Genomic DNA, 12897 nt, shown 5'->3' on the forward strand with positions numbered 1-12897 from the left:
GTGATTTTTCATATCACATGTTTAGTAATATGACTTTGTATCATGTGTTCTATGATACCACATACTAAGAAGAGACAGACAGATATAGAGTATTAATTCTTGCTTATTCATTTGTATTGGTGTTGCTAGATATAATATCTCTTTGTAGGATTATCAGGTTAAGAGGGAGTGTTAAGAATATTAACCGAGATAAACCTACAGGTCTGACAGTACAGACCGTACTTCCTCTTAATAGTAATATATCTCTAATGTTGGCATTTAATGATATATATATGTCTCTCCTATAGGTGCCAAGTTAGGAAGGTTTATGTCCCTTGAGGGACATACCCTTTAGAAAGGATATGTAAGTAGGTTGTAAATGCTGATTATAGGACACATAGTTACAACAGTCTGCTCCTATAAGCATTTTATATCTTGCAATTTATATCTAAGATTCTTTATCACAATGAAAGGTTAAATATTAAGTATTGTATCTGCATTATAATAAGCACTAATTTCATCAATATTCATACTACTTAGAAGATCATTCTCAGCGTATAAGACTGGATTAAAAGTCTGATTAATAGATAAGGATTTAGCAAAAATTTTACAAGCATGGCCAATATTGTAGCTGAGGTATGGTAATATGATCCTGGAATACTGCTCGAAGGAATTATGAAGAAAGAGAAGAGCTTCGGCTCAGAGCAATCGCATGTGGAGAAGAAAATGAATTGTCGTTTTTAGTCCTCAGCTGCGGGGAGAATAAAATAAGGCCTCTCGTGGCTTCTTCGGTTACAAGAAAGGAAGATCGATCAAGGCCAAACACTAGTTACAAAAATTGCTCATAATTTTCAATATTTAAATGAATGATGTCGAATGAAGGTGGCAAACGCTCGTCAATGAAGCCATAATTAAAACATAAAGATTATACTTTATCATGGTTTATGTAAAATATATATATATATATATATATATATATATATATATATATATATATATATATATATTTGACATATAAATATAATGTCACCAGGGTATTGAATTCTATGTATAGTTTTATGTACACATATACATATGTATATGCGTGTGTAATTTTGGGAGTACGCATAATTCTTTTTATCATTATATTACCCGTGTACACACACACACACACACATATATACACACACATGTAGGTGCAACTTATAGATGTTAGCAAATAACATGGTGTTGTTATATATATATATATATATATATATATAAAGTTACAATTGTTGCCCATTCCACAGTCTCATAAATAAAAGAAAGGTAATAGTTTCTCTCCAGATATTAAATGTTTAATGTTTCCCTTATATTTAAGAACCAACTGAGTAGCTCATGACTGTCCAAGATATACTCTATTACCTAGCCGTTAAATCCTTCACCAGTGTAGTTAAAACCCATACCTGATGGTCTGATGATGGGCTAAATTGGTGCCCCATTCCTTAAATTTCGTTTAACAATGCTTCCTCCCTTCATCTACTCCTGGAACCAAAAATGCATATTTCCACAATAGTAACATGTTCCTCCATTTAAATTGAAATATTAAGAAAACACAATAACCGATAACTATTACAATGGCTAACCACCACTAACATTTATCTTAAAATATAAGCATTCATTTTTTTTTTTATGAAATAACAATAATCAACTAACAAATCATTTTCATGTGAATCAATTTGGTTAATCATAACTTCCATTTCGCAAGATCATGATATCTGAGAGTTTTTAACTAACCATTACAACGGTTATAAGATTATTTAAAAAAATAAAAAAATAGGGATGTAACACAGATTATCTGCTCTAAGCATTGAATAGAAACTGTTGAAAACTTTAAAAATCCTCCAGGTTGTTGAGGAAAAACAATCTCAGTTTCGAACCAACTAACTCCTCGTTCAATTGTTACATTTTAGTTGAATTAAACTCTTCACCAACAATGCCAATTACTTCCAAAATATAGGTATATATCCAACTCCCATGCGTGCTTCAGACAATGCCAATGATGTGTCCAGGACTTACAATGTTTTTGAGTAATGACTGTCAATCTTCTTTGGTTCTATACAAAAGACAAACTCTTATCACGACAAAGTGCTCACAGGAGATTCACTACCAATATCAAAACATTTTTTTGGTGTCCCAATGTTTCCACGGTTATATGGACTAGGAATTTAACAACGATGTTCTTTGTTGATTACATCCTATTTTATTAATAACAAAATACTCTCCAGCCAACAACATGTAACAGTCCTTACAACTACCCGGTGTGATGTGGTGTTTACAGTAATTGATTCACCACTCCACACGCAACCCCTCAGTCGGGGACTAATTAAAGAGACTCCATCTGTAGCATTGCAGTCCTAAGTCAAAGTCGGCATTAACCAGATAAAAACTCCCTAGTCAGTGGCTTCTTTTTTTCACATGCCCTGCATTACCAGCTGCAATAAGCACCCACCCCTCTGCATTTGATCAATCTCGTAAATCTGTTACGTGAATTCTTGTCTCATGCCTGTTTATAAATAGTTGCAGCTACAACCAATGCCTCCAAGTTGTCTAGATAGGTCCCTGACAACACCAATCTTCCCTCCGCTTGAGTTGAAGTCCACTGCTTACTTAGACCAAGTAGGGATAAACAAACTCAGTTTGCGTTATCAATTTTCCATACTACTATAATTGGTAGAACTATGGAAATAACATTCAAGCTCTAACCTCCTTGAATCGGATCTCGCTATAGCATCCTACCAACTATTATTATTCAAACCCAAATATTTTGGATGCAGGCTTGTTTAATATGTTCCATAAATTCCGTGGGGTCAAGTACCGAGACTTGCGATTCCTAGAGAACCATTAACGACATTGTAGAAGAGCAATTGTTATTGTTGAAAGTTCAAATAGATGGTTATTTAAACGATATTGTTGGAGAATTCTCTGTTTTAGACCCGCCTTCTCTTTCAAATGATATTTGTGATGTTCTTGAGTTATCCTGCCAATACTTCTGTTATCGATTCAGTTCCTTCTACCTGTTATACTCTGAGCACTTTGGCATTTGTTTATTGCTCGTACCATTGCACCCGCAAATAATTCTTGGTAAGGCTCATATTATATATATTCATCCAACGTTTACAATGACGACGACACTATAGTCCACTTCACGACAAAGGTTTATGTGTAACAACAGTTTATAAATATATTAAGTTCTACTAACTCGACACCTACCAATTTTTTAAAATCATATAGCTCGAATGGACACGTCGACATTTAGTTGTAAGGTCGTTTCAAATATTTTTTCTGTCCGACTATAGTTTGGCATTTAATTTATTCCAACCTCCCCTCATCATTCCATATGCAGGAGGATTTGGAATAATATCTTGAGCTTTAAATGGAGTACCTGTATCAATATCAGGTTCGCTAAGAATAGAAGGGTGACTTGTTCCTATCAACTCCTCAAATAATGTTTCTTGGCTACCAATTCCCTCTGTCAACATTCAAACCTGTCTGTTCCATCTACCCAAGAATCTAATTCCCTCCAAACATTTGACGCGTTAGAGTTTTGAATGTGTAGACACCAATTGATACTTGTCCTGTAGCAACAACTTGTTCTTGTCTTTTCCACGTAGCATTTGGCACAATTCTTCTCCTATGCAATATCTCCACGACTATTCACATTTTATTTAGAAACTGTCTCTTTGGTAATGGTTCTTCCCCAACACATTCATCTAAGTCTAAAATGCTCAATCTTGCAAATATACTATCAACTGAAATGGATTTTGAATGCCGTAATATCACCGTCTGAGAACTATGCATCTTCTCAGAACATTATAACTCTTCTCATAACATTATAACTCTTCTCATAACCGTTAGATAATAATTGGTTACAAATCTTTTCCTTACAATACACGGTCCTCAATTACACCCAGCAAATACTAATAAACTCTTCCGCTCTTTTATAAATATATTGGCCGCACCATGTAATAGTTAACTTAATTTTTACAATAGCTACAAATCATATTTCAGTATCAATTCTCCTACAGGGTTCAAGTATAACTATTCTCCTCCTGTCAGACTTCCATCAAAGACAACTGATAAAGAGCTCCAATTAATGTGCCCAATTGGAAGTAAAGATTTTCCTTCTTTAATTTGATGCCTTGGTAAATACATTAATTCATCCTAGAGCTGATGGCATCCCAATTCTCTTCAGTGTGGACATTAAGTAAAATTTCAAGGATCATATTAATGGAATTTTAATGTTCAGAATTCCCAAAACCACACATGAATGCAGGATACACTGCTTTGATATCACTGCAATAACCTACGCAGATATCCTTTTCAATTTTCCTCAAATAATTTTCAGAACCAGTAAATAACCAACACCATTAACTTGTAAAGAATCAGCCAATACTCTAGAATTCGCTATTGCATTATAAATCAACAATACAATAACAATACAATCATACAAATAGTGATGACAGTCAGATTTGATTAATCGGAAATGAACCTGAAATGCGATCATGAACTCCGTCGCAAATTCACCACAGCTGATGAATCAAGACTACATCCAATCCACCAAGAAGAACCAGAGGCTTTGCGTTCTTGGACCCTGAATAGAAGCTGAAGCTTCCTTAATTTCTCCAAGAGAAATCTCAAAACCTAAATCAATATCCAAGCATCCCCAAAATGAGTCTCCCTTCTTTGAATGCATCAAGTTGTGACTTTTCAGTTTCCACTTCTCTATCTTTCATCATCTTCTTTTTTTGTCACTTTATAACCCTCTTTATAATATTAAATTGACCCATTTTATAAGCTTGTTTTAAACTTTCATAAGCCAAATTTAATATATATGAATTTAACTTCAGAATTCCTAATGTCCCAAAAGGGGTGCATTTCATTCTTACTGCCTTTCTTCTCCTCAAATGAAGTTCTATCTTGTGTTTGTGGGAGATAACTTATCAATTCATGCCTTTTGACCATTCATATAACTTTACAGAATTTTAATTATTTTAATTTTATTCTTTAATTTTTTTTATTTGATTATTATCAAATCCTATTTCAAGAATGGGACATGACGGGATTAATCATTCTAATTCTCAAAACAGAGTGAAGTGCATCGGCAGCAAACACAATCAAAGTTAGAGCAATAGGACACTCTTGGCAAATTGATCTTTGCAGATCAATGAGATCAGTTGATTCGCTATTAACGTCCATTTGAGTAGAAGAATCCTTGAAAAGCTTTCATTAAATCCAGCACAAAGGTCATTCTATTCTTAGGCTTTTTCAAAATCCAACAGAACCTCCCCATGATAGTGTGTGCATTATGAGATATTTTCATTGTCTATTGGACTTTCAATGCAATTCCTCCCACCTCTTGAAATTCTATTGGGTGGCTACTTCTCCAGATTTATTTTTGAGCATGGTTCACAGGAATTTTTGAAGCTGATATATATTTTCTTATGGTCAATCCTTATTTCTCAAGTGCTATTTCTGGCTTCCATTCACTCTGGAGTACCGGCAGTCTTATTTAAGCTGTCATTGTACTTGGTAAGTCATATGTATGGTTGAAGTATGCTGATCAATTTTTCTTGAATAAACTCTATTTCTTCATCAACTAGAGTTCTGTTTGGAAGATCCAGTTCCTTTGCAGTTCAGTGGCAAAAACTGCAGGCATTGATATCAGTTCCACAGGTACATCTGGTTTAAAGTTTCATTGTGCCCAAGCTCGGGATTTTTCGAGCGCAAAGAATGCTCCCATGAAATGATAGATAAGGATATGTTATTTGAGCTGTCATAGATGTTCTTCCACTTACTCTGGAAAAGGATCCCTTTGGAGTATTTCCCAGCTTTATCTATATCCATTTTCTTTCTGCAATGGATAAATGGGCTTGGATATTGCACTTTGGGCATGGTAGTTGAAGAAACATTGCAGATCCTCTTAATAGATCGTAGTGGATTGGTGTGAAATGACTTCCTACGAGATGAGGTGACGGTCTCTTCAATTTTTGGAATTTGATACCTTCAGCTCTGGTACAATTTGTAGCTGCTCATGGAAATGAAAATGGTGGCTTTGATATGATCGTTTCATGTTGGGGTTTGCATGTTTATATGGTTTGGAAAGTGGGAAGGTATCCAATCAATAGTCATTGACTGCACATATCAGTGTATTTTATCTTACATACTCTACATATTATTACTGTTCAAAAATGTTACTCGTGCAATTTTGTCAATATGTTTACAGCACCTTGCTTACATATTTTTGGTATTTTGTCTATTGCTTTTCAGAAAATGCTATTATCAGTGAATTACTTCTATTGGTGTTTGCCTTGAATAATGTTCAGTTACTTGTTTACCTTTGCTCATAGACATTTCTTTTTGTAGCCCAACAACTTGTTATTTTTTGTTCTCATAAATGGTACATGACTGCAGGTACGTACCTCAGAAACTATCGCTTGGGTCAACAATTGACTGGAGGAACTGCATTTTCTCCAATAGACTTAGAAAAGGCAGAATCCAGTTCACCATCCTGGAAGGAAATGCTGGAGCTTTGTACAACATCTAGCAGGGATAATGTTCTCTCATCATCAATTTTGAAGGAGCAAAGTAATGTAACTTTTCCAACTTCTAGTAGTATATCTGATATATTGGATGATGAGTCAACAGCAGATGCATCACCTGAGACTCGGACAAATGCACTGCAAGTTTCTTCAGAACAGTTTAGGCATGGGATGACAGAAAGAAAGGTATTTTTACAACATTCAATCTTTGCATTTTCTTCTCCATAATGCTAGTGCCTATATTGCTCTGTCTATCTGCGCATCTTTTATTCCATACATCATTTGATTGATTGATTGATTGTAATATCTTAAAGGGTTCTCTATGACTTTCTAATGTCAAAGGCATTTATTGCCTCATGAATGTTGTTGAAATCTAAATACACTGTCACTTGGATGGTTTGGTCTATATTCTATGATCAAAAGCGATGTATATTATGGAAGTTATTAATAAGTTCCAGGTCACCTTCTGAAAACATGGTACAGAGAAGTTCTGAGAAATGTATGATTGATAAATCAAATGCATCGTTCCTAACATGGAAAAAAACCTATGTCAGAACCTATCCAAACTTATATGAATATGATATGTGAGCTGGCATAATGTACACTTGCAAAGCGCAATTCTGCAACAGGCTGGATTGTTACCATAGTGAAACTAACATTCATGCTCAAGCTATTTTAAGTAAATAATAAATATGCATTAACCATTACAAGAAATGCATTTCAATGTATTTATGCATTTGAGGACGATTTTTTTGGCACATCTATTTTGGCAGTCATCAATGTGTGATTTATCGTTTGGTAATGGTATTGTCTCCATTTTTGGCTAGTACCTGCAATTCATTGGGTTAGTTTATCATAGCAACCCACGTAAGCTGAAGGGAGATTTGAGGCTCTCAGTTGTGGATTTACTATTTTATGTAATAACATGATGTTGTGTTGATGAAGCTTCTTAAGTGAAGTTGCGTTCGGGAAACTAAACGCCATTCGGGGATTATAAATATAAGCTCATTGTGAAGGGAGAAGCATCCAATTATCAATTGCTTTTATTGGTCTTTGTGAAGGGGTTGATTTGAGTGTTTAATTCAAATAGCTTCTTTTGATGTTTCTACCGTGGCTAGGGAGCTAATTGCTTGCTGAAGAATTTGGACTGATATTGAGAATTAAGGGATTTCCCTACTGTACATTCTGTAACTGGGAAGACAATGTTGAATTTGGCATTCAATTGCATTTAAATCTGGAGCCTGGTATTATTTGTTTAGAGTATCAAAAAATTCTGGGTTTACTTCTCTGCAAATTGGTGTGTTACATCAGCATTAGTAAGTGTTCCTTTCATTCTGTATGTTGAGCACTCAATTATTGGATATCGTGGGCATTTTTCCTCTTTGAAATTGGACGCCTGGATTGGGTATTGGTTTGCAGTTGGGCTAGCAAACCCTTGGACTGCTGGTGTCTTGTTTGCCCTTACAGCTGGGGTGATTTCTTCTGCAATTCAGGTGCACCTTTCCCTTGTGAATCCACACTTTTTTCCTACATTTGGCGCTGCATTCTGAAGTAATTTGGGCAGCATTTACAGTCCATGTCAGTGTAAAGACCCTTTTTTACGGCTGACTGAAAAAGCTGAAATATAGATGGGTGTTTTTGTTCTTTCTTTGTTTTTTGGATTATTCCATGAAATAAATAAATTGCAAAAAGAAAGTACTGGAAATTAATGTTGAAGTGAACGATTGATCTTGATAATCCACCATGCAACTTTAATCAATTTCAGGCAGTTAAAATATACAAATCAGAATTATGGCACCTGAATATTTGTAAGGATCAAGCCGCCAAATGCATATGCTCTCTTTCCTTAACAGATCGCTGCTTCAGTTTGCAAGAATAAGTCAGCCTTGACCCAAACACTAACTTCAACCTCAAATCATAGGCCAATATTCCCGACCGCAGCCCTTGGTTGCAATTGCAGGCCTTTCTGGAAATTATGCAGGCCCTAAACACTAAATTACTGCCCACAGTCCTGATTTGAACTCCCTAGAATAATCCTGCCAGTTTTGTTGGGTGGATAGTTTGCAACCGACAGCTTTGGGTAAAAATTCAGTCGCAAAATAGGATAACCAGCCACAACATGTGAGATAGAGTCTCTCCTACCTTAAAGGGAAGGCTCCCCCTTCTCACTATTCCTTGGATCAACTCAAGGTAAGCAAGAAGTTGAGAGATTTTATAAAATGGGTGTTACCAATATCATTTCTTCTTATCTTTCAAGAAAGAATCCACTTACTCGTGGAGCGAGTAATGTGCAGGGTGAATTTCTAACTACACTTCTAACAAGAACTGGAAACAGTGATATCGATAAACCTTCACTAACTCAAAGGCTAGCTAAAAATGTACCGGTTTGGCTCTAAGTCCGATCGTACTTCTATATGGAAAAGCTTTACAATTAGGGCACAAAGACTCTTAAAAGTAAGAATAACTTAACTATTTTGCGAATTAAAAAAAAAGTATAAGCTATAGAGAAAGCTTCTAGCTATATATTTCCACAACCGCTCCTAGTCAAAGCTTCGGCTTTGATTGCTTCTTAAATCACTATGCTCTTTTATTGAACACACAGTAATAACATGAATCAAGACAATAGGCACAAATTACAGTGAACGCTTCTAATTTGCTCTATCACAATTGCTTCCAGTCAAAGCTTTGAATTCAATTGCTTATTTTATTCACTTTTCTCCCAAATTTGTACTACATAATCAAAGTTATGCTTGCACAAATGTGGCAGAGCTTTCTTGATTACAAAGAAAGATGATTTTAACAATGAGGGTGGTGCAGGAGCACCCGCATAAAGTATTTAGGTCAAAGTTTTATATAAAGTATTTAGGTCAAGTTTTATGTATTTAGGTCAAGTAGGTCAAGTTTTATGTATTTAGTTTTATATATTTAGGTCAAGTTATATGCATGAGCCGACTTGAGAAATTTATCTTGATTTCGTAATTAGGATAAGATAATTTTCTCGGGATTTGTACAGAATCACAGATCATTGTGGGGTCATTCTTCCCCATTCTATACTAATCTAGAATTTTCTATTTTGTAATAATCTAGAATTTTCCGTAGACCGTCTTAGCAAGTATAAGTAGAGTCTTAGGTTTAGGTTTAGGTCAGGGCTTGAGAGCAAAGTTTCTGGAAACAAAGTTACGAAGAGAAGAAATCTGCAAGAAGAGCTAATGTATGTACGGTTCATTTGATAAATTAAATAGAAGAATTTTATAATCTGTCTCTTGCTGGTGCTAGTTCCTATTGCTATTGTGTTTGCTTCCATTGTGTTTTACCTCTGCATCATTTTTGGTATCAGAGCTTGGGGAAAGCTCTTGAGGCAATTAGATTTTATGTCTGGATCGGAGTCAGAAGCTAAAACATCAAACATGGTCACTAATGCTGAACTGGCAAAGAAGATGCAAGAACAAGAGAAAATCAATAAGTGGTTATTAGATGAATTTGAGAAGATGAAGGGCCGGGTTGAAAAGAAAGCAAAGGTCTCCTCAGAGCAAGAGGAAGAAGGGGAAGAAGAGGATACGCCAGAGCAGGAGGTGGTTAACTTACCTGCAGATCAGAGATACTTTATAGAAGCCCATGAGAGAGTTGGTAAGAAGGATGCCAAAGGTGACCTACCCATCTTCTTAGGAAAGATGGATGCTGATGTTGTTGTGGATTGGATAGAAGCCTTGAACAACCATTTTGAATGTGAAAATATAGTAGAGAAGGATAAGGTAAAAATTGCCAAGTCAAAGTTGAAGGGACCAGCCCTCACTTGGTGGAATTTCATTCAAGGAGAAAGGGTCAAAGAAGGTAAGAACATGATAACTTCATGGGAAAGGATGTGTGCCAAGGTGAGAGAAACATACTTACCTGAGGATTATGAAATCCAACTTCATCGAAGGAAAAAAAGTTTAAGACAAAAGGAGCTAGATGTCACTACCTATACTGAAGAATTTCAAAAATTAAGCCTGAGGTCAAAGCAAAGTGAATGTGAAAGTATAAAAGTTGCTAGATATCTCAATGGATTGAGGTTGAACATTCACGAAGAACTTAATTTATTATGTCCAGATACAGTACAAAAATGTTATCAACTAGCATTGAAGGTGGAAGCCAAATTGAAAAGAAGACAAGAACAAAATAGTAGAGGAAGAGGAAGAAATCAAAGGGGAAGAGGAAATTTCCAAGGAAGAGGACAAAACCATGAAGATCGTAAGGAGATAAAGCAAGAAACCAGTCAAAGTGAAGGAAATTTCAGAGGTAACTTCAAAGGTAGAAGAGGAAATTCAAGAGGTGGATTTGGTGGTAGAAGGGCAAGTTCAATTGTTTGTTTCAATTGTAATAAGGAGGGACATTATGCATCTAGGTGTCCAGATAGAGCAAGTTCAAGTTCACAAGGTGAAAGAAGAACCCATTTGGTACAAGATGATGACTACCAAGAGAAGGAGATGGCTGACTCAGATAGTGTACCTGAAAGAGGAGAAAGTTTAATGATGAGAAGAACACTTTTGAAAGTGCCTACTACCATGGAACCACCACAAAGGAAAACTATCTTTAGGACTGCTTGCAAATCTAGAGGTAAGGTATGTAAAGTCATTATTGATTCAGGATCTACTGAGAATTTAGTTTCTCTTGAGATGGTTGAGAAGTTAAAACTTAGGAGAATACCTCATCCTTTTTCTTATAAGGTTTCATGGCTAAAAAAGGGTCAACAAACTCTCGTAAATGAGCAAGCATGGGTTGATTGTCAGATTGGAAAGTATAAGGACAGAATTTTGTGTGATATAGTTGATATGAATGCATGCCACGTATTATTTGGTAGGCCCTGGTAGTATGATTTACAGGCACAACATGATGGAAAACTCAATATATACACCATCAAGAAGGATGGAAAGGTGATTAGATTGATTCCATTTGCTGATCATGAGGAAGTAAATAAGGAGAGGGAAGCCAACATTATGATGGTTAATAAAAAAGAATTCTTACGAGACATGAAGGATGAACCTAAGCCTTGTTTTCTTTTGATGCCTAACCCAGAACCACAAGAACTCATTGGAAAAGACAAAAAGGAGGTTGAAACAAAGAAGGCAATTCCTAATGAAGTGAAAGAACTTTTGGATAAATATGAAGGTTTGATTTCAGAAGGTATGCCAAAATTTTTACCACCTATACGAGACATTAGTCATTGTATTGATTTAATTCCTGAAGCTACTTTACCCAATAAGGCTGCATACAAGATGACACCACAACAAAATGAAGAGATTGCCAGACAAGTAAAGGAGTTACTCGCTTTTGGCTTGATTACGAAAAGTTTAAGCCCATGTGCTGTACCTGCTGTTTTGGCACCTAAGAAGGAAGGAACTTGGAGGTTATGCATTGATTCTAGAGCCATTAATAAGATTACAATCAGGTATAGGTTTCCAATGCCAAGAATTGAAGATTTGCTTGATTGTTTGAGAGGTGCAAAGTATTTCTCCAAGATTGACTTAAAAAGTGGGTAGCATCAAATAAGGATAAGAGCTGGAGATGAGTGGAAGATAGCATTCAAAACCAATGATGGATTATATGAATGGAAGGTAATGCCATTTGGACTCTCTAATGCTCCTAGTACCTTTATGAGACTTATGAATGAAATACTCAAGGACTTCAATGGCAAGTTTGTCATAGTATATTTAGATGACATATTAATTTTCAGCAAGACAAAGGAAGAACACCTAGAGCACATTGACATGGTTTTGAGAAGACTTCATGAGGAGAAATTGGTAATAAATTTAGAAAAATGTTTGTTTATGCAAGAGGAGCTGACATATCTAGGTTTTGTGATCTCTCAAGGTTGCTTGAAGATGGATAAAGAAAAGGTAAGTGCTATACTATCCTGGCCACCCCCAAAAACAGTTGGAGATGTTAGAAGCTTTCATGGTCTTGCTACGTTTTATAGGAAATTCATAAGAAATTTCAGTCATATATGTGCTCCTATGTTAGAAACTATTAAAGGAGGAAGGAAGTGTAAGTTTGCATGGAGTCAATTAGCAAATGAAGCTTTTCAGTTGCTTAAGAAAAAGGTTAGTGAACAGCCAATTCTTTCTTTACCTGATTTTAACAAAGTTTTCCAAGTAGAATGTGATGCTAGCAAGGTTGCTATAGGGGCAGTTCTTAGTCAAGAAGGAAAACAAGTGGCTTTTTCAAGTGAAAAACTCGATGAAGCCAAGTAGAAATACTCTTCATATGACTTAGAAATGTATGCATTGGTTCAAGCTCTCAAAAGGTGGAGACATTACTTATTGCCAAAGGAGTTTGTTGTGTATACCGATAACCAAGCGCTTAGTTTTCTAAATAGCCA

The 12897-nt window shown here is 35.7% G+C and overlaps 1 protein-coding gene across 2 annotated transcripts in view; it reads left to right on the forward strand.

The window, feature by feature from the left end:
* LOC149534835 (Calmodulin-binding transcription activator protein with CG-1 and Ankyrin domain) overlaps positions 1-12897 on the forward strand; it is a 231652-nt gene that overhangs the window by 132179 nt on the left and 86576 nt on the right. For both annotated transcript variants that reach the window (XM_089805658.1, XM_089805659.1), the window contains exon 7: positions 6412-6725. In XM_089805658.1, coding sequence (XP_089661784.1) covers positions 6412-6725 — 314 coding nt within the window. The remainder of the gene's footprint in view (positions 1-6411; positions 6726-12897) is intronic.

The sequence above is a fragment of the Cupressus sempervirens genome, chromosome 10 (genome assembly GCF_028749045.1).
Source record: "Cupressus sempervirens isolate cs-2001-9-10 chromosome 10, ASM2874904v1, whole genome shotgun sequence".
Taxonomy (NCBI): domain Eukaryota; kingdom Viridiplantae; phylum Streptophyta; class Pinopsida; order Cupressales; family Cupressaceae; genus Cupressus; species Cupressus sempervirens.